Source organism: Symphodus melops, assembly GCF_947650265.1.
Source record: "Symphodus melops genome assembly, chromosome: 2".
NCBI classification, from domain to species: Eukaryota; Metazoa; Chordata; class Actinopteri; order Labriformes; family Labridae; genus Symphodus; species Symphodus melops.
Window position 1 is genome coordinate 13,402,279 of NC_136692.1, and position 20,710 is coordinate 13,422,988.

Sequence of the window (20,710 nt, forward strand, 5' to 3'; positions counted from 1 at the left end):
TTTTTTTCTCCTTCCAAATAGTCACGTCCATTAGCTTTGCTTCAAAAGGCCATGTAGGCTGCAATTTATTGGTAATATAATCTTGAACCAATCAGAGAAGATGGCAATTAGTTCCCTTTTCATTGCACCTGGTGGACCTACAAGCGAATTGCTGCTGGCTGCACGAGCCAAAATACATTAAGCTTTGACTCTTGTTTTGTAGCTTTTTATACTAATTTGTACAATGGAATCATTACCAAAGGTGGATGAGCCATTTCCTATACCTCCACCTTACTTCTTACCATCAGGTAAAATACCTCTGCAGTATTCTCTGTTAACTGAAAGGCATGAATCTTCACTTAAAAAAGAACACTTTTGTTTTTCCTAGATGAAACTCCAACAGGGAAAGATGTGAGAATATACCACATTCACTCACCTTTCACCCCTCCACCACCTCCTTCGTTCTCATTTTCTCCAGAAGTTGGCGGCTCCACTCAAAACAACACACCTGGACAGAGTAGGTGCTCACTATACTCCATTTTGCATATGTTGAGTGTGCCTGAATTTTTAGTGTTCTCTTCATTTTGGGTTCTAGTTTTCTGTCTGTTATAGTGTTGATTTTCAGCCAGTTAGTAGTTCTATTGCTCAAAAGTGAGGTGTGACTGTATATTGTAAACACTGATTAGGTTACACGGTAGTTTTGCTGTGTTCGTTGATCAGGATTACATACAATAAATAAATTACAATATTCAGAAACATTGAAGGTTTCTTTTTCCATAGTTAGGTCAAAAAAGTGAGTTTTTATTTGGAATGCTTTTCTTTTTTTAAATATTGTCACTTTGTTAAAATAATCGCCCAAGTCATTTATTCAAGTTTTTCAGGAAACACAAAAAACTGAACCACACACATATATACATATATTTTTTTAATTATTACTGGTAATGAAAACAGATCACTATTGACATACTTATAACGTTTGTCAATTATGTAACATGAGAAAAATAAATGACTTTTTTAACATGCATCTGTGACTTAGGCTGCTTTATAATCCTGACCATATATGAAAAGGACTCGCAAGTATTTTTTTGTTGTTGCAGGGATGTTATTTGAAGATGTCTCTTTTCTCTAGTGCCTGCTCTCCCTCTCTCTACTCGCAGACCAAAGTTTGTGAGCTATGAAACTCATCTGCATCGCTACCCAGCTCAGACAACCTGTCCATCCTGTCAGACTGAAATCACCACTCGGGTCACCTTTCAAATCGGTGTTTATGCGTGGTTCATGTGTCTGGTGTTTGTGTTATGTGGGTAAGAACAGACTCATTCCAACTGCTTAATCGTTTTAATCTTATTAATAAGAATCACTCGTGAGGCAGGGACTGATGTGTTTTATCTGTCTCATAGGTTGCTGTTTGGATGCTGCCTCATTCCTTTTTTTGTTAACCATTTCAAGGATGCCTGTCACACATGCCCTCGCTGTCGACGGATCCTTCATGTACACAAGAAGACTTGCTGTGAATGAACAGATATAAGTCAATATAATGTGTCTTCTTACAATAGCAAAAGTTCAAATTAATTATTCCACTAAAATGTGTGCTTGCCTGTTTCATATTCAGTCAGAATGACACGGGTATGATATCTAAATAAATAATGTATATAGAACATTCTGTTAGTTCCCAGGAAATACAAATCTGAGCTTTTTAATTTAATTTTCATCATGTTTTGTAACAAAACCTTTCAAATAAATTTGTTCTATCGCAATATCTCACATTTTATGACTAATATAAAAAAAGCACAAAACACGGAAAAGTTGAGAACAGACATGAGTGGTTTATTTTTTTTAAGCCACAGAAAAGAGTTATTTTATTTGTGATTTTACAGTGTAGGATTGCCCAATGGAATGTCAATTAAGAATTGTACAAATTTAGAAACATTCAAATTGAAGGTATATCAGTAGGGCTGTCAGTGTTAGGTTAGTATAGTTAAATGTGATTAAGGTCTGAAATTGATGCATTATTTTTTTTGTTCCTAAGCAACTACTTTCAGTGTTGTAAAATGAAGCCAATGTGAAATTGAAAAATACTACCGTTTGGCACTAGTTGGCGGTCCCATATTGTGTAAAATACACACTGACCATGTTTTTCTCACACTATCTGTCCCTCTGTCTTCAAACCCCCCTATTATGAGAAGAGTCAATTCTTTCTCCGTCTTTTACCTTCTCCACTTGTCAGAAAATGTGTGCTTTAACAGGCTCTTCATGACATCAAAAAAGGTGATAAACACTCCCACAGCTAGGTATTTGTTCTGCCCTCTTGAGTCTTCTCACTGTAAAGAATAGGACATGGAGCAAGACAGCCAGAGCCAACCATGCCCTTCCAGAGAGGGGTATGGTCAGACACTGCTAATTTGCGTTTAAAGCCATTCATACAGAAACAGCCTGTTCTAAGCATGGCTGAAATGAAAAGGTTAATAGGCATGATGGAATACAGCATCAGGGTGGATTTATAATAAGAAACTTCATAGACATGTTTTTGGGAGCTCTGAGATTTATTTTTACTGGTTGAAAACGAGGGTAATATGTGACCACCATATACACACCCCATTCAAAAAAGCCTGTTTTTACAGCAGCCTTTCAAAAAAGCAAACTTGTCTGAATAGCTCATTTCCTTGAATGGCACACTCCCATAAATTATTTTTTAATTAAATTGAAAAGTATAGATGCCAGGTTCTTAATCTCAGCGTGTGATGATTTAGGTCAGAAGTTTTGACTGACAATGTGGAAATCAATGGTTTTTAAAAATGATTACTGAAATGTACGTCATTTAAAGATACTGTAAAGGCCAATGTCAGAAGTTCTTTACCTAAGTTGGATTCCCTGTCCCTGGTGGAAATGTTTCACCAGTAGGTGAATACTTAAGTCAAATAATATAATTTAAATATACTGAAATGTTGCTGTGGGAACTCCACTATTAGGACCTTTGGTCAATTATTAATTTCTCACACAATTGATTAAAGGTCAAGAATGAAATTTGATGTTTAAATCAGATCAGGTTTCTAATCGCTTCTTTGATCTTTCAGTACACTAAGTGGTTGTCACCTGACTTTCCCTCGAGTCATGATTACAGTGTGGATTAAGGTGCATGTGCTCTTTCACTGTGTGTGTACGGAGGATTAGAAATGCGTGTCTATTTAAGATCTTTGAGCGTACAGATCTTGAGGTTGTACACGCCTTTTGCAGCGTGCCACGCCCCGCCCTTCAGCCTTTCAGGTATAAGCTTCCTGCTATTCCAGGATGCATGAGTACCTGTGGAATCCCAGCAATAACACACAGCTCACCCCTGCATGGAGGAGGATGCACCAGAGGATCTCTCCAGTGAATCATTTTCCTCCTTAGCGCTCTCTTGTTCGTCTCTTTTTTTCAGTCAATTCAAACGCAAAACAGAGATTCTTTCTTATCTAATACTGTGTATTGCCAAAATGCCGTTCATTCCACCTGTGTCAATTGCTCGCTCAGTGTCAGGACTGACTGGGAAGGAGAAATATATCAACAACTCTTTAACTACGTCTACTTTGGGAAAGACGAAGATCCAAAGAGAAGACAAAGGCAACTCAGTGAAGGAGAGACTGACTTTGAACTTAAAGCAGCTAGGGAAGACGAGTCAACCCAGGAATAATTTGCAAACATCCAAAGGAGTGTCAGGAGCAGAGCTGCATGCAAAAAAAAGGGACCGACTGATCCCTTCATCACAGACAGACAGTGTCCCTGCCTCCAGCTCGGGGGATTCCCTTTCTAAGCCACAGCAGCACAGACATATGAGTCAGGGCTCTTTAAGGAGTGAACCCGAGGTGAAGACGAGGGTCAGGCACCAGGAGGAGGGCCGTTTCACACTGACTCTCACACCTGAGGCTGTTCTGTTGCTACAGAGGAGGAATAGCGAGAGACGTCAACATTCAGCTTCGAGGAATGCTGGGAGCGTTTCTGGAAGCACCTCAGAATCCAGACGCAGGAGGGAAAACGTCACCAAAAGGCATCAGCAGGCCACGCAGAGACACAGCACCCTAAACAACAGAGTCATAACTAAAAACAACAGTGATGTAGAGCTGGCAGACATCAGCTCGTTTGTGAAAATCTCACTGCTGAATGAGAAACACAAGTACGATGATGTGGAGTACGAGGAAGAAGAGGACTACGGCATTGATGAGCGCGTGGTGCTGAAGTGCACAGAGTGGCTCCGTGGGCTGGAGAATTCCCCAGTGACTGTTGGAAGTAAGAGCACAAGTGGTGTGAAAACTTTCTAAATGTAGAATAAAATGCTCTGCTCAATAAAGGAATAATTGTACAACCTGAAAAGAAAGGGCTGTTGCTGTGTTGGCTGGGTATTGTTTGAATAATTTCTCATGTTACATTTCCTGCGGTGCACTCTGTTTATCTTTCTGATTGTTGTCTGTGAGATAAACTGTGCTTTGTACATTTAAACACAAATTAAGAATTGTTTTGTTGTCCCTTATCAAAATTGAACATTAAAACTTATCAGAACATTTAAATTATTCAATGCACACAACAAACTGCTCCTTCAAGAACCAATGAAACATATAATTTACGAGTTACATATTCCACATTTATACTCTATTTTAAACATTTCGGGGTGAGAGCGGTTTCTAGGGATCTTACGTGTGAAATATACTGAAAGATTAGTTTTCACTCGTTAATATGTAGGAATCTTTATCAGCTCATTAAATGGAAAGCACAGAGAAAGAAAACTCTTCCATGATTATGTTGCCTGATAGGGCTGACAGAGGAAAACAACTGCAGTTTGATACTGTCATTTAATGGAACAAAATAAACATGGATCAGCAATAAAGTATGTGATACAGAGCTGCGCTACCAAGCATTATTCAAACATGAAGCTGAACTTCATCTCAAGTTCTAGAAAAGTTAATAAAGATTCCACATCTGATGAATTTGTGTTATGAAGTTTCATATGATGTGTTTCAGTTTAATGCAAAAATATTCATGGACTTGTTGATTTCCATATTAGTTTACTGAATATTAACACCACACAGAAAACATTCACTAGCTGGCAAAAAAACACACATCTATGATATTGTCAGGATATTTCTGATTGCCGGAAATAAAGTTTTACAGCAGGCATTTAATGACTTTACACTCATATTCATGTAATAAACTTAATGTTTATTTTTGTTAAACAAAAATTTAGTATGGAACAAAAAAGGATATGAAATTACAAAAAAGTTTTTTTCTGCATAATAATACTAATAAAAAGAGAAACACTTTATGTTCAGGCTTTTAGCCTTGACACATTGTTTTGCTTAAATGGTCTTGATATAATGTGGATTGTGCACATCTTTTCCTTACTGTAGTTAATGTTAACTCACTCTAAAGAGCTTAGAGAGGATTTAGACGTCAGCCTGGCGGCTGCTATAGTACACCTTCCTCGTGCACACACCAGGTGTGCTTAGTGACAGCTAATCCTCTAGAGAGTCAAATGTTACAACACGTGTGTTTGTTTATCTGCTCTAACATGTGAGATAGAGAGAGAGAGAGAGCGAGAGAGAGAGAGAGACTGGGAGAGAGAGAGAGAGAGAGATTTAATCCTGCGCTAATATTTAAAAAACAATGCATCTCTAGTTCAATGTTCTTTACCCCAATGTGTTTCATTTGAGGCCTATTAAATAAGTTAAATAAAGACATAGTGCTTAATTAATGGATATAAGAGCAGATGGACAGGAATCACTTCCAGCGGTTGATTCGGCGCAGCTGTATGTAGGCCAGGAACATGCAGACCAAAACGATTCCCAGCAGAGCTACCTGGTTTTGCCAGAAGCCCCATGTGGAGTAGTCAATGTCCTGGGCTATCAGGAACAGCTCCCCTGGGATGCTGCAGCAAAGAAGAGAGAGACTCAGTTTGTGTGAATGTGTGGGTGTATGTGTGCTATTGTTTTTTTAGCGGTGTCACTGTTCAGCACTCACATTGTGGTGTTGCTGTAGAACACCTGTCCTTTGAACTCATTGATGAATGCAGCCTGAGAAACAGACAGAGATTGAGCTAAACAACTTTATCACTACTGATAACAGATAAAACAGATCAGATTATCAGAATGATCTCACTCTCACAACCACACCATTATGTGTCTTTTCTGCCTATTTGCTGTATCTTACATTTAGTCCATATCTGAAGATACTGATCCATTTCAGCCAGGAGAGCCAGCTCAGCATGAAATTTAGATTGACAAGATAACCTCCAAAGACCTGTCATAGGGGGAAACATGGAAGTGAAAGATCCTTACACTTTACACTTCTACATATTTTAATAGTACACTACATAAAGTCTGTATTGTATATTATGTGCGTGACTGTGCGTCTTACCATCATAAAGACAAAGGGTAGAGCGATCAGGATGTTAGCCATGGCGAATGAAGACACACTTGCTGATACGAGGAAGGCCAACCCGACTCCTGCCAGACTCACCAGAGACATGGTCAGGGCGAAACAGATGAAGGCTTCAAAGGAAGGCTTCAACCCTAAAAGATGATAAAGAATACCTGTTATACAAAATACAAAAATACTATATTAAACAAGAAATGGTAATGTTACATATTCCAGAGTATTGATTTTACCGTTTAAAAGGTAAAGGTTGAGCGGTAAAACCTTTTCAAGAGGTCAAATGAAAGGTTTCAGACAGATAGTGATCAACAGTGGGAACATAAAATTGTGAACACTCCCAAAACTGGAATCAGGCAGCTCCCTGTCATCTAGATTTTATGTCTAAAAACTTGAATCCCTTATTTTTATTCAAAACTAATCTCCAGATTCATTATTACAACTACAAAAGATGTGTAGAGATCTGGGCGTAGTGATGGACTCAGACCTACATTTTAATAGCCACATTAAGACAATTACAAAATCAGCCTTCTATCACCTGAAGAACATATCAAGAATTAGAGGACTTATGTCCCAGCAGGAGCTGGAAAACCTTGTCCATGCTTTTGTCTTCAGTTGTCTTGATTACTGTAACAGTGTCTTCACAGGTCTGCCTAAAACATCAGTCAGACAACTGCAGCTGATCCAGAATGCCGCTGCTCGAGTCCTCACCAAAACCAAGAACATGGATCACATCAGTCCAGTTCTGACACTGGCTTTACGCTGGCTGCCAGTCTGTCAGAGAATAGATTTTAAAATCCTGCTGTTGGTTTATAAAGTGCTTCATGGTTTAGGGCCAGAATACATCAGTGACCTCCTGATTTACTACGAACCGTCCAGACCGCTCAGGTCGTCTGCTACAGGTCTGCTGTCTGTCCCCAGAGTCAGAACCAAAAAGCAGCGTTTAGTTTCTACGCTCCTTATATCTGGAACAAACTGCAGGTCAGCTGAATCTCTCAGCTCTTTAAAATCCAGATTAAAGACTCACCTGTTTACAGCTGCCTTTCACTAAACTATTTGAATAAAGATTTGAATCTTTCACTCTGCACTGTAACTTTGAACTCTTTTTATATTCTTACTTCAATTAATTTTATTGGATTTTTTAAAAATTGAATATATAAGTTTTAATAATTTCAGTGACTTCCAAATTTTAATGTATATTTCCTTTCCTCTGTCATAATGCTTTTGATGTCTTGTGTGAAGCACTTTGAATTGCCTTGTCTTATTTCTTATTTCTTTCTTAAACTGTTATTTTTGTGAAGTGCGTCTCACACGCAAGACTTGTGGACATGTATTAATGGTGAGATATCAGAAGAGCCTCCTGAGCTGGTGGATGTTTGGTGCCTTGCTCAAGGGCACCTCGGCACTGCTCGAGAAGTGGCCTAGCATCTCCACATCATGACTTGAACCGACCTTCCCAACCCAAGTCCCTACGGACTGAGCTACTGCCGACCCCAAAATGATGAAGAAGCCAACGCTCTTCAGAAAGCATCACAGACTATTTTGCGACATCAAACTCTAAAGCTTTGTTCACACTTGCACAAAACTACTGTAATCTCCCTGGAATCTTAAAGATGAGATAAACGTGCTAAGACAAACAGCAGAATGTTTCACTCTGACTTTATCCAGAGTTTTTCATGCCAGTGTCTTAGCAAAATGCCTGTGTGGATGCTGAGTGAGCTGGTGTCAGAATGAGTGGGCAGGTGTGAGAATGCAGCAGGATAGCTGGATAGTGCTGAACTAAATTGGTTTTGTATTAAAAATTAGAGCTGCCAGCACAAAAAGTGTTGCCTGTGGGTTTGCTCTTCACAGTGTGCTGAACAAAGATTTGTGTTAAAGGCACAATATTCAACCTTTCCAAAATACTGACAGACATGCAGCAACGCTAGTTGGCTTAGGTTATTTTTATTTTTTTAAAAAAGGGATTGCTTTGCTCCTACTGCCAAATTTTTACCCAAGATACGCTGACCCTGGGGTGCCAGTAGTGGCGTAGTACCCCATGAACAGAGGCTATAGTTCCTCTGCATGAGATAGTTCTATGTGTGTTCGTGGTCAGTAAACGATAGTTACCCATCATGTAGTAGGCAATAGCTGAAAACAAAAAGATGGGGATGATGCGGTTTGGGATTAGGTCTGCGAAGATCTTTGACAGGAAGTACACAGAGGTGCGATAATAACCACTGGAGTTTTCATGTCTGCAACAAAATGAATAATGACAGAAAAACATTTAATACAAACAGTTCAAACATTGTATAATAAATGATTTAAGGTTTTCACTGTTACATGACTACAGGTCTGATTAATCTCTCTTTTTTGTGCTTTCATTGTGCATTCAAAGATAAAAAAGTTGCAAAGCACAATGTGCCAAACCAATGTATATTTTGACACGTGTAACACTAACCTTTATTTAAAACCTGAAAAGCTCAGCTGTTGAAGATAACTTAGATTTTTGAGGCAAACAGAAAAAGACCTGTTTCTAAAAGCGTCTGTTCCCATGCACGTCCCTCCAATGTACAAAAAGCACTAATGACTTTACCGAGCTGGATTTGGTACTTTTTTAAAAATTGTCAATGAAATGTTTATTTGATTTTAATAAGAATTTCAAAAATGGTAAAAAAGGAAAAAGTGACCCATATCCGTTTATCTAAACATGAAACACCGATGTAATGTTCCTTCTGCATACACCTGCACTTCAACACACAAAAACTAATTTGACTCAGTGCTACCTTGATGGTGTACCCGCTATTGGTGACTGCGTTACGGGCTACCTGGTTGATCCTGACCATCCTGACAGTAGCATATGCCTGTCTCAAAGATTAAGCCATGCAAGTCTAAGTACACATGGCTGGTACCATGAAACTGCGAATGGCTCAATAAATCAATCAATAACTCACATGAAGATCGCCCTTTCGTTTATGAAAAGTTCAACGGCAGAGAGATTCCCAAACACCATGTTGATGATTAGGAAGAAGAATGCTCCACTTCTGTCCGAGAGAGAGAGAGAGAGAGAGAGAGAGAGAGAGGTGATTACCGATCTATATGGAGTATATTTAAGCAAGAAATGTAAGCTAATGTCACCCTGACCTCAAGTTAGCGGCCATAAACTTGCTCATATAATCAAATCACATTAGTATGTTTAGCTTACTAATTTATTAACAAAAAAACCCCCTCAATTCAGACCCCACATACCTTACCACTTACCTTTTAATAAAAGTATAATTGTATTGAACTCTTGTTGTCTCATCACAATTCAATGAATTCACCATAATAACATGTAGGCTACTTAGCAAACGTTTTAACATGAAAGAAGAAACTGTTATCATTATTTTCTCTTATATTTGGCCTGTGGATTAGCTGAGGAAAGGTAACTGCTACAAAAGGAAAGAACTGAAGAGATGAAAATAAGCAGTTACACATGGTTGAAATAAAGTTTTTCTGCATGTTTCTGTGTACTGTACCTATTCTGTAAAGCCTCAGGCAGTTTTAATGGCATTTGGTAATAAATGAGTCCCACCAGAATGGCAAAGAAAATGTTGAGAGCTAACTGGGCATAAGAGGTCTGAGGGTTCCTCAGAGTGTTCCGCAGTGTCCTGCCACACACCACGCGCATCTGTCCCACACACACGCACACACACACACACACACACACACACACACACACACACACACACACACACACACACACAGAGAAAGACAGAAGGGAATTATTTTTTATAGGCTGAATGACGGTTATAAACGCAGTTCAGGCAGCCAAGCAGAAGTAATAAAGCTGGCTGGTACCATCATTAAACTCTGTGACATATCATTATAAACTCACTTAAATTTCCATTAAGCACAAAATCAATAACAGCTGACACTTTTATTACCTACAATTGCTCATAAACTTTTAAATGTGCAAAATATGTATCATCTAGAGTTGCTCATTTTTTTCTGACTTGCAAAGTTTAGGTGACCTGATAGAGGAAAGACGTTGCATAGTCAACTGCCTGATCTTGGCCTTTGGCTCCCTCAGCAATGAGGTTGGTCACATGGTCCAACTCCTCCAACATAGTCTGGCACAGTTTGGACTGGCTGTATTTTATTGCCAATGGGTTTTTACTCTCCACTGTAGAAACAGAGAGAGGCAATTATACAAAGTAATTTTGTAGATAAGATAAAAATAAATATAACCATGGTTTTCTCCATGCTATTACTCAGAGTTACGTGATTTATAAATGACAAACGTTGTCTTGTTATTTTAAACATGTTTATTGGTGTAGCTACTTTCTGGAAGAATTGCTGTGTTGACTTATATTATTATGTCATTATTGAGAAGTATTTACTGTATGTCACTATAGCTGAGACTAAACAAAGTCCTGCAGGCAGTGGATGTTCTTAAAGAATTGTTATGACAGAATAACCGTCCTTCCAAGTAGAACTAACTTAATTCATCACCTCCCAACTGTTTATAAATAATATCAATCTTACCATACACTTCTCAGAGTTAAAACCAGTTCCAGATTTCTCAGATCAAAATGATTATTTTCGTTATTGTGTGGTGGGGGGCAGTAATAAATGTTATACTTTTTGACATCTTTATTGAACCCAAATGTCTAAAAACGTACGCCTAGATGTACTCTTGCTTTAAAATTACCAAAAGAAAAATTCAAAGGAACAGAGTTGATGTTGCCTGTCTGTGTTTTGTGACAGTGTACCTGCATCAAGGGGTTCTAATGTTGATTTTGCTTCTCCATTTGTGATGTCCATGAAGAAATCAGCAGGGTTGTCAAAGGACTCTATTTGGTAGCCTGTATAAAAACATACACATGCTTCTTTAAGACATGTGTCTTTATGAAGTCAAACAATATCCTATGAAAGCTCAATATTCAAATATAGTAAACAGTAGTTTACTATATTGATAACGGGTTTAATCTAACTTAGTAGAGATGAAAAAGGTAGCAGAATATATTGCATGGATGTAAAAATATCCCAACAGAAGCTTAAATGAGGCTGCTGAATACAAGCTGTATACACCATTTGGCATCTTTCCCTTTGTATGGATTCAGCATATTTTATGAAAACACAGCATGGTTCTCCATATTTCATAGCAAACACACACATACCAAGGTTTGTGAAATATTCCAGTGCCTTGCCTGATGCACCAGCGTACACCACCTCCCCTTTATGCATCAATGTCAGGTGGTCAAACTGTCTGAAGATGGAGTAGCGTGGCTGGTGGATGGAGAAGATTACAGTCTTGCCTCTTCTAGACAGACTAAACACAATGACATTTTTATATGGATATTGTTACAGAAATCACAAAAACAAAAGTAAATGTTGAAGAGGCTGGAAGGCATCACTAATGTTGATGCTGCTTTGTGCATCAACATTAAATTAAAATAAGGAGATGTTAATTAAAGCTGACACTGAACAGAACATCGCCCGCTTTTTTACTCTGTGCATGCTTGAGAAGATTTGTGCCTTATGTGCAAGTCTCCGCTCCCTAATGTGAGATGAAATAGTAATACTGTTGTACTTGTGCAATAGGCCGATGATGCAGTTTGCAGTGTTAGAGTCCAGGCCGGTGGTTGGTTCGTCGAGAAACAGCAGAGAGGGAGAAGTGATGAGCTCCATCCCGATGCTACATCGCTTCCTCTCACCTCCAGATACACCACGCAGAAACTCTGTCCCTATCTATACTCACACACACACACACACACACACACACACACACACACACACACACACACACACACACACACAAGAGAATTGCTTTTGCTCATGTACTTTAAGGCTGAAAAAGGGTATATTTAGAATAAATGTATTTTCTAAGGTAAACTTAGATGTTAAAGTAGGCCTGCTTGATTGTGGCAAAAATGATGAGCACAAGATAATTCATTTATCTTATGACATCTGCATCACACGCTTTAATTGAGCTTTAACTTTCTGATTGCTTCAAAATTCTAAACACTTTGAAAAAAGAAGCAATTAATGAAAACAAATAAGTAATAAAAAGTAGAATTTAATTTAATTATTAGACATGAATATTATTCATGTCTAATCATTAATAAAAAATCAAATAAATTAACTCTGTTTTTGAGGTAGTGATGATGGACTCTTGTGGCCAAAATATAACAAACATTCTGCAAACATTTACCACACAGCCACAAGTACATGCCACACCTTTTGATCTTTATTAAATGGTTTTCATGATTGTGGGAAGCTAAAATTTTAATTGAAATTGAAACTTTTAATTAATTAATTATTCAGCCCTATGTTTAAAGGTGCACTATGTAGATTTGGTAGTAAATTTTTAAAGTTGGAGAGGTGAAAAAATTCTAAGGTATATCTGCTTAACTAAATATACAAACTTTATTCAAAGTAAAAAAAATGGGTCCCTGAACACAGTTTGGAGCTAAAAAGTTACCAGGAGAGTTTTGGTTTCATCATTGCGGACCCCCACCATGATTTCTCACTTAACATTTTATTTTCAAACAGTGTTCCAGGGTCCCCATTTATCTCTGATGACAGTTTGCGTATGAACATATACCACAGACTCTTTACATTTCTCCAACATTTCCATTTCTTATAGTGCATATATTAAGAGAACTAAAACATGAAGGATGAAATTAATACTTTTTTTACTATGTGTGCTCTGTATCTTTCTTTACAATGTTCACATATAACCTCATAAGATTTGATTAAATTAAAGTCAACAAAAACATTTTTATTCCTCTTAAATCTTCCTTTCTGGGGAAGACAAAAGCATGTCCATGTTGTTTGCTTAATTTAATGTGTATCAATGTGTAAAACACTTTTGTCTCTCATTTAATTTAATCGGTTGTTACTTTTTATGCCACCCAAGAGTGGAAAATATAGAAATGTAAAACTTCTCTAAAAGTGAAAACATGCTGACAAGATGTTCAACAAAGTTATGACTTACAACAGAGCAAATGCTTTACCAATAACTCTTTCTACTTTTGAAATGTATTCCTTATAAACAATGAATTAAAGACAAATACTGAAAAGGAACAGTAATTGATTAAAGGTCTGAGCATTAAGTGTGTCACTTGTAAAATATAATCACATTATAATGTTAGGAAACTCGTACATATTAGTTTATTTTCTTTGATGGGACATTTCAATGTAACTAATTCATACATTTTATGACATGTTCTACCTATTTTTTTATCAAGTGTTTCTGCTTATACCTGTCTCAGATAGGCTATCAATAAAGAAACAGTTCAATGTTTAGGAATACATTTACCAGAGGAACTGTACAATGAGTAATAAGCAGATACTAGCTTGTGTGTTTGTAGCACTGTACCTTAGTATCTGCACAGTCTGTGAGGCCCAGGTCCTGTATGATGGCATTGACTCGGCTGTTTTTGTCGGAGGAGGAGTGGTGCTTTGGGTTGAGACGCAGGTTGGCACTGAACAGAAGGTTCTCCCTCACAGACAGAGTACCCATCAGGATATCATCCTGGAAACACATGTGTGATAAAGGCATGAACCTCTTCGAGGAATTCAAAGGACAATGATATCTTAGATTGCGTATGTGTTTTTTTTTTTTTACCTGAACCACATAGGCAGAGCTCAGTCTGAGTTCAGACGTGACAACTTTGCCGTCCACCAAGACCTTTCCCTGCTTCAGTCCTGCAGGGTTTTTTCTGCCTGCTACAACATCCAACAGTCTGACAGAAAGAGAAAGAACATAGTATGCATGTAGTTGGGCTTGTGCATATGTGTGAGACAGTATTAGTGTCTGACAAAGTGAGAATATTTCTTACGATGTTTTACCACTTCCAGTGGCGCCCATGATAGCATTCATCCCAGGTCTCATGATACCACTGCAACAACCAAACTCATCATTTTAAATCAATTTATTTATAGAGCATGTCATAGTAAAGAAAAACTACATAAAATGTATCCTTCCAATTAAGAATCATAAACTGTAGCACAAGTTAACAATATTATCTACAAAATGTACATGTTTTTGCTTAAAACATGTACACTATATATATATATATATATATATATATATATATATATATATATATATATATATATATATATATATATATATATATATATATATATACACACACATATGTATATGTGTGTGTATTTATATATATACTGTATATATATATATATATGTATAGACTCACACAACTACTGCTGAGAGCAAGTAAGACTGACATGTCAAGGTGAGTATTTTATCCTACCTCACATCTTTGAGGATGTATTTTTCAAGACCTCTCTTGCAGCAGAATCTCGTCTCCTGAACACTATAGTGCAAGTTGTTGAAAGTGACAGTTGGTCCTCGTTGCTGGAAATATTCTTCAACATCACCCACGACCTGCTCCTTTATAGACATCTTCTAAAAAGTTAAGTTTACAATAGAAGAGGGAATCGGAAACCAGTTTTCAGAGAAAGAGAGCCGTTCAGTCTGACACAAACCGATGTGCTGTCGATGGAGAGATACAGACACAGGTGAGGGTGTGTGCAATAGCTTAAGTAATTTTCTGTAATAAACCAATTTGATCTTTGGACTTCCTTAATCTGCAGCCCATGAACTTGTGATTGTTTAGAAGATAGTCTGACACTGAACTTTCATCCCAAAATCTTCGGTTGAAGTTATTGCAGTAACTAAACAAAGAGGGGCCACAATCTATGACGTAATACTTCATAATAACAGATAATGCTGCTGCTTACATATTGCAAGTGTATTCTGTATTGCCAAAACCTTTTTTTTTTTTTGTAATATTAGGGACAATGAGGAGCTGGAGAGAAAGCGATAAATGTCGCATTAATCAAGGCCAATTACGTTCTGTTGGAACAATTGTCGTGAAAGTTTTTTTCAGTAAAGGCCTAACCTAACCCTTTTACATATAGGCCTACTTTAAAACGTGCTGAGATTAACCTTAAAGAAAAAATGAGATGAGATAAAATGACCCATCAGGGAAACGTCACTTCTTACAGAAGCTTAGAAGTCAAAAGGGGAGTAGGCCTACACGTGAAATTGAGTAATAAAAACCACAATGACATATAATGGAGCCTATGGTAACTTGTGAAAGAATAAAAAAACATTACTCGTATTACAAATCAAGTTAAATTACGCAATATGTTGGGTCATTAATTGTTAGTATGGCAATTAGTAGAAAAGCTGTTGTTAGTTCACTTTCCAAAAATATAATAGCCTTATCATGTTAACTTAACTTACTAATTATTCTTTAACAATTGAGAAACATTTGTAGAGTCCACTTTTAAGAATTTTGCATTATCCTGTAATTGCTAACATGACTGAAATGCCGATGTACTGTACAGTCTTCCATTCAAATTGAGCGCAGACAAAAAAAGAGGCAAAAAAGTATGTGAATTATGATAATGCCCACATCTCTATGGACGGACTGCCCCCTGCTGTACGTAAGGTTGTAGTGCTTACAAGTGAGCGTTGTTGTTTTTTTCTCTGACCTTTTCTCGGTTGCACCATTGTCCAATCAGGCTTCGTGTTCAGCGCAGAGACGCCCATAAGGATCACTGCAGCCAATCTCTTTCGAGAAAATCCGGAAGTGGGCGGGGTTAGTTCGAGAAATTCTTGGTGTTGTCATCGAGTCCTTTTAGTTTGGTGTGCTTTTACACTGGGCGTGTGGGCGGAAAATATTCACAATGCGACTCTAACAGCAGTTGATTCCACCTGTTTCTATTGATTATTCGGGTTGTGTAACGTATTTTTTCGTGTTTATTACAGAAGAGTGAAGGTTTAGTGTCCTTTAAAAACAAAACAAGCCGACAATTCACACGCAGTCTGCCTCCGTAGCATTTAAGCTAACGCCTCTCGTTAGCTATGGAGGAGAGGAAGGAGGAGGGGGAAGCGGAGATCCAGGAGCACGGCCCCGAACACTGGTTCTCTAAGTGGGAACGGCAGTGTTTAGCGGAGGCCGAACAAGGTGATCCAAACGAGGAGGAGACAGAGCAAAGCCAGCAGAAGTTGTGGCACCTCTTTCAGAACTCCGCTACCGCAGTAGCTCAGCTCTACAAAGGTCTGTACGAACCCGGGGTGCTAACTTAGCTGCCAGAGCTAACGCAGGCTAACACCCCACCAGCTAACGAAGTCTCTGGGCGGAGAGAGAGACACACACAAAGGGCAATGCTTAGGCTTCACTTAGTCGATCACAAATGTTTCCCACAGCACAGCCACCGTGTTGTTTTAGTGTTCATGGTAGTCCGAGGTGACAAACAGAATGTGTATTATTCAAAACGATTTTTTTGTGTGTCCACATTCTCGAGCCTGTTTGTTTTTGTTTCCTTGCTAACTCATGGCAGCTAACACCAGCAGCCTGAACCAGCCGGTGACCGTGTCAGTATGTGAGAGGAGGTGGATCTGGATCATAGTGGCCTCTGAGCTGTCACAGCTCGTCCACGGATAAACGGATTGATAAGGAGCCGAGTCAAAAGGCCTTAAACTGGCCAACTCTTCTGCCAGCTCATTGACTGCTGTTCTTTTGACACAACAGCTGAAAATGTTTTTTGTTACCTTGCCCGTCAAAATGGCGATATATAAGGAGGAGTTTAGCGACAGAAAACGACTTGTTTGTTAAAGGCCAAAAGGCGTAGATGGTTAAAAAGTTGACAAAGTTATGTAGGTGTAAAGAGATGGCGTCAAAGTCGTTTTTTTTTCATTTCAGTGCACATCACGCCGATTTTTGAATGATGACGGAAAGTTGTAAATATTGGGAACAAAATGGCGAAAGGATTGATGTAAATTATGTGTTTTTGATGTTTTCACCAAACACTGAAACAAGAGCACAGTGTCGTGTTCAGAAAGCATGACGACATGGCAGTCCGTGGAGTCATTTTCTGATTATTGATATAACCTTTAATATCCTTTACCAATCCATAGACTGGACTTTCGTAATTTGGGAAGTTAACTTATTTTGCACACGATTTTTGCAGCCTATTATCTAGTCACTAGTACAATGAATCACCATTCATAACTGAGATCGTCCTGCTTGGTTTATTTCCGTCCATGAGTTGTAACTGGACCACAACCTCTGTTTGATGAAAAGCTGTGATGTAGAGATTTAGCACCTGGCGAGATGTTTGGTGGTATAGTATTGCATAAACATTTCATATATTTCAATATATCTGTTGTTAACTAAAACCTTTGCAGTCCTATTTGCAAGCCTGGGTTTCCCTTACAACTCTATGTACATTTACTTTTATTCCTCTTAGGACCATGGCAATTATTTTCTTCCCAAGTGACTAACACGTCAACCTGATATTGGTTTGAATTACTTTGTTTGGTTGTAAGTTGCCCATATGTGACAGTTTATCAGACTGACAATTTTTAATATATATATTTTCAGATAGAGTATGTCAGCAGCAAGGCCTCTCTCTCTGGGTGCCCTTCCAAAATGCAGCAACAGCAGTCACTAACCTGTATAAAGGCAAGTAATGATGAATTATATTCTGGTCTAATACCTATTTCAAAAGATTATGGTGACTATGGTGTCCTCATAGTACTTTACAAAAATAAGATCTGTGCATACAAACACTGATTGTAAAAATTCTCCTGATTTGTAAATAGAGAGTATGGAGGCCCGTCAACGAAGCTATGACCTTGGCATCCACTTAGGCTACCAGCGCAGGAACAAGGATGTGATTGCATGGGTTAAGAAACGCAGAAGAACTATCAGACGAGAGGACCTCATCAGCTTCCTATGCGGCAAAGTTCCTCCACCACGAACAACTCGTGCCCCGCCAAGGGTCGCCATGGTGTCTGCAAGCCGACCTGCACAGCCAGAGACTGGCAGCTCTGTGGAGACCGACCTGCAGCCTTTCAGAGAGGCCATAGCGCTTCAAGGTAGAATGATATGTCACGTTTTGAATTTCACTTTTAAATTACATGTAAGAGATGCTAGAATTCATACAGTATGCTGTTGCTTCATATATATATTTTTTCTTCTCTCTCTAGGGCTTAGTGGCGCCATGGCGAGCATTTCTGTGCGTTCTGGTCCTCCTGGTTCTCCAACTCATCCTGCCCAGCCTCTCAGTCGTCGTAGGAACGGTCTTCATGATGTTGACCTCAACACCTTCATCGCTGAGGAGATGGCACTCCACCTGGATTCCACAGCCAATCGTAAACGAGGCCCTGCCCCCTGTAATGATGTCATCACAGACTCACCAACGCATAAACGTAACAGGATGCTCTGAACTTTTCAGACACCACTAACCCCTCCTCTGTCCTCTCTTTGGTGGCCGACTGGACAGCTGATGAGGACTGTTGCCTTGGCCAACCTTTGAAATCTTCCTCATTTTCATCTTCGTTGCAATTCTCCCAATAAAGGAACTCCACTATTACCAATCCACATTTTTCTCCCCTTCTTTATTTTTCTCTTTTCTTCCTTCTGTTTTGTCCAACAGCCTCTCCTGTGTAGTGTTCTCTTCTTTAACAGAAAACTATCCTTCCTCATTATGTTTGGTTGTCTTCAGTAGATCTGACAGCAAAGTGAGCAAACGTCACATTTATAATCCTTAAACTGCTGAATGTTGCTTTTAGACATTGTTTATTTAGCCAGGCTCCTTTTGTGCTTCACGGCCAGTAATCAGATAAACTGGGCTGTTGCTCACTGTTTGCAGTTGTCATCCCCAAAGCGAACTTCCTCCTCCTCTGTGGAGTGCTGGCCAAACCAGACTGGACTGTAATGTGGACTCCTCAGGAGGCTGAACCACCTCCATGCTGTATGGCTTGACTTAAAACACTTGTCGGCGTGTGTATCTCATTCTGCTGCTCCTGTGTGTGCGCAAATCTGACAGCAGAACTGCCACTTACTGTGTTGTTCTTGTCTTTGCCTTTCAGAAAGCTGCTACAGTATCTGTGTGTGTGTGAGTGTGAGACAGAGAGCAGTGAATGTGCTTGTAGATGCAGGGTTCTGGCGTATTCAGCGCCTACTTGATTGGGTAACTTCCTGTTTTACTTAAATTCATCCTTTAATTTCAGTTCTTTAGTTGCTCTTTGCAGCCCAAATCAGGGTTTTATCACAAAGCAGGTCAGTCCAATTTACACACGTAATGGTGACATTTATTGCTTTCACAGTTAAATGACATTTTGAGTCCTCGCCTGACAATAAATGGAAAATCAAAATGTATTTTCACAAAGTAGTACCCCTGTTCTGTTTATTTCTTTTGTTGCAGTTCACCAATTACTGTTACTCATGTATTGTTATGTTTACAAATAATCCAAATATTCACTGTGTTCTTTGAGCAACAAAATATATTTGACTGACTGATTTTATATTTTTTGCACCAATAGCAGTAACAGTGTTTAAAGCTTGCATGTTACCTACTTTGTGTTTACACTTGGCCCACTAATAAGAGCTTTGGGTTGTCATTAGTTTGTCCCTCACATATAAGAAAAAGTTCAAACCTTTTGACATCTGTGATTTTAACACAAAACATGTTATTCTTAAAGGTGGAAGAACTTTAGTTATTTTTTGGCAATTCAATTCATTGACTGTAGGGCCCAATAGTCCAGCAAGACTTGGGCCAAATTTCACACACTGCTTTGTGATACAATCTTGTGTAAAGTGTGTAAATAACATTTAGGTGCTGTTATATGTGGTACATATTGTAAAAAGAAGTGCAAATCCATTGGGATTTCAATGTACAATTCTGACATTAAAGAAAATACAAGTGTTGAAGTTGTCTTTGAGTTTTCTCTCTTTGCATGTTTTGATGACTTTATTTTAATCACTTGTCTGACAAAGAAATCAACTTTCAGAAACTCTTAAGAATAGAAAGAAGACAATTGCAATGATAGGAAAAAAAATCTGACACTTTTATCTTTCTATCTTTTTATTTTATCTTGTCAACTGTCTCAGCCACTTAAACTTTTTTTCCTTTAAAGATTTTCAGTTACGATTGCACACTTTCACCAAGGTTTTAAGAGTTAATGACTAACTGAAACTGGACAATTATCCAGTTTTTATTATTTTTTTCAAACTGTCTAACTCATGGGGTCGAACTCCAGTCCTCGAGGGCCAGATACCTGAGACTTTTAGATGTCTCCCTGCTCCAACACACCTGCTTTAAACCAATGTGTTGTCATCAAGCTCTGCAGAAGCCTGATAACAAGTCGCTCATTGGTTTCAGCTGCGCTGGAGCAGGGAGACATCTAACAGTCTGAGGAAGCCGGCCCTCCAGGACTGGAGTTTCTCATTTTGAACAAATCGTGCAATGTTCCTTCACCACCACTTGGGGGCAACAGAATACATGGTTTTCTTTTTATTTGCCTTAAGTTTGAATTTTA

General features: G+C 38.5%; 4 protein-coding genes across 6 annotated transcripts; 3 read left to right on the plus strand and 1 right to left on the minus strand.

Annotated features, from left to right (window-relative positions):
• Positions 1–110: 110 nt before the first annotated feature.
• On the plus strand, positions 111–1,738 carry LOC306820692 (lipopolysaccharide-induced tumor necrosis factor-alpha factor homolog). Its single transcript, XM_079338615.1, has 4 exons — positions 111–287; positions 368–496; positions 1,109–1,283; positions 1,380–1,738. Exons 1-4 carry the CDS (start codon positions 224–226, stop codon positions 1,495–1,497), a joined length of 486 nt encoding a protein of 161 aa, XP_079194741.1. The 5' UTR covers positions 111–223; the 3' UTR covers positions 1,498–1,738.
• Positions 1,739–2,566: 828 nt separating this feature from the next.
• On the plus strand, positions 2,567–4,777 carry LOC306820198 (uncharacterized protein). Its single transcript, XM_079337966.1, has one exon. It carries the CDS (start codon positions 3,318–3,320, stop codon positions 4,272–4,274), a length of 957 nt encoding a protein of 318 aa, XP_079194092.1. The 5' UTR covers positions 2,567–3,317; the 3' UTR covers positions 4,275–4,777.
• Positions 4,778–4,995: 218 nt separating this feature from the next.
• On the minus strand, positions 4,996–15,963 carry abcg2b (ATP-binding cassette, sub-family G (WHITE), member 2b). Of its 3 annotated transcripts, none has more exons than XM_079371956.1 (16): positions 15,874–15,963; positions 14,625–14,779; positions 14,187–14,246; positions 13,973–14,090; positions 13,724–13,879; positions 11,933–12,090; positions 11,520–11,671; positions 11,112–11,204; positions 10,371–10,522; positions 9,876–10,027; positions 9,312–9,401; positions 8,488–8,612; positions 6,364–6,518; positions 6,157–6,246; positions 5,968–6,020; positions 4,996–5,875 (listed from the first exon to the last, which is right to left on the minus strand). In XM_079371956.1, exons 2-16 carry the CDS (start codon positions 14,774–14,776, stop codon positions 5,728–5,730), a joined length of 1,854 nt encoding a protein of 617 aa, XP_079228082.1. In that variant the 5' UTR covers positions 14,777–14,779; positions 15,874–15,963; the 3' UTR covers positions 4,996–5,727. The 3 variants fall into 3 exon arrangements, with proteins under 3 accessions (XP_079228082.1, XP_079228084.1, XP_079228083.1); XM_079371958.1 differs by having other exon boundaries at positions 14,625–14,776; positions 15,874–15,953; XM_079371957.1 differs by lacking the exon at positions 15,874–15,963 and having other exon boundaries at positions 14,625–14,878.
• A 55-nt stretch (positions 15,964–16,018) lies between these two features.
• On the plus strand, positions 16,019–20,098 carry hapstr1b (HUWE1 associated protein modifying stress responses b). Its single transcript, XM_079371979.1, has 4 exons — positions 16,019–16,442; positions 17,769–17,853; positions 17,994–18,265; positions 18,377–20,098. The coding sequence occupies exons 1-4, from the start codon at positions 16,247–16,249 to the stop codon at positions 18,613–18,615; spliced, it is 792 nt and encodes a 263-aa protein (XP_079228105.1). The 5' UTR covers positions 16,019–16,246; the 3' UTR covers positions 18,616–20,098.
• Positions 20,099–20,710: the final 612 nt, after the last annotated feature.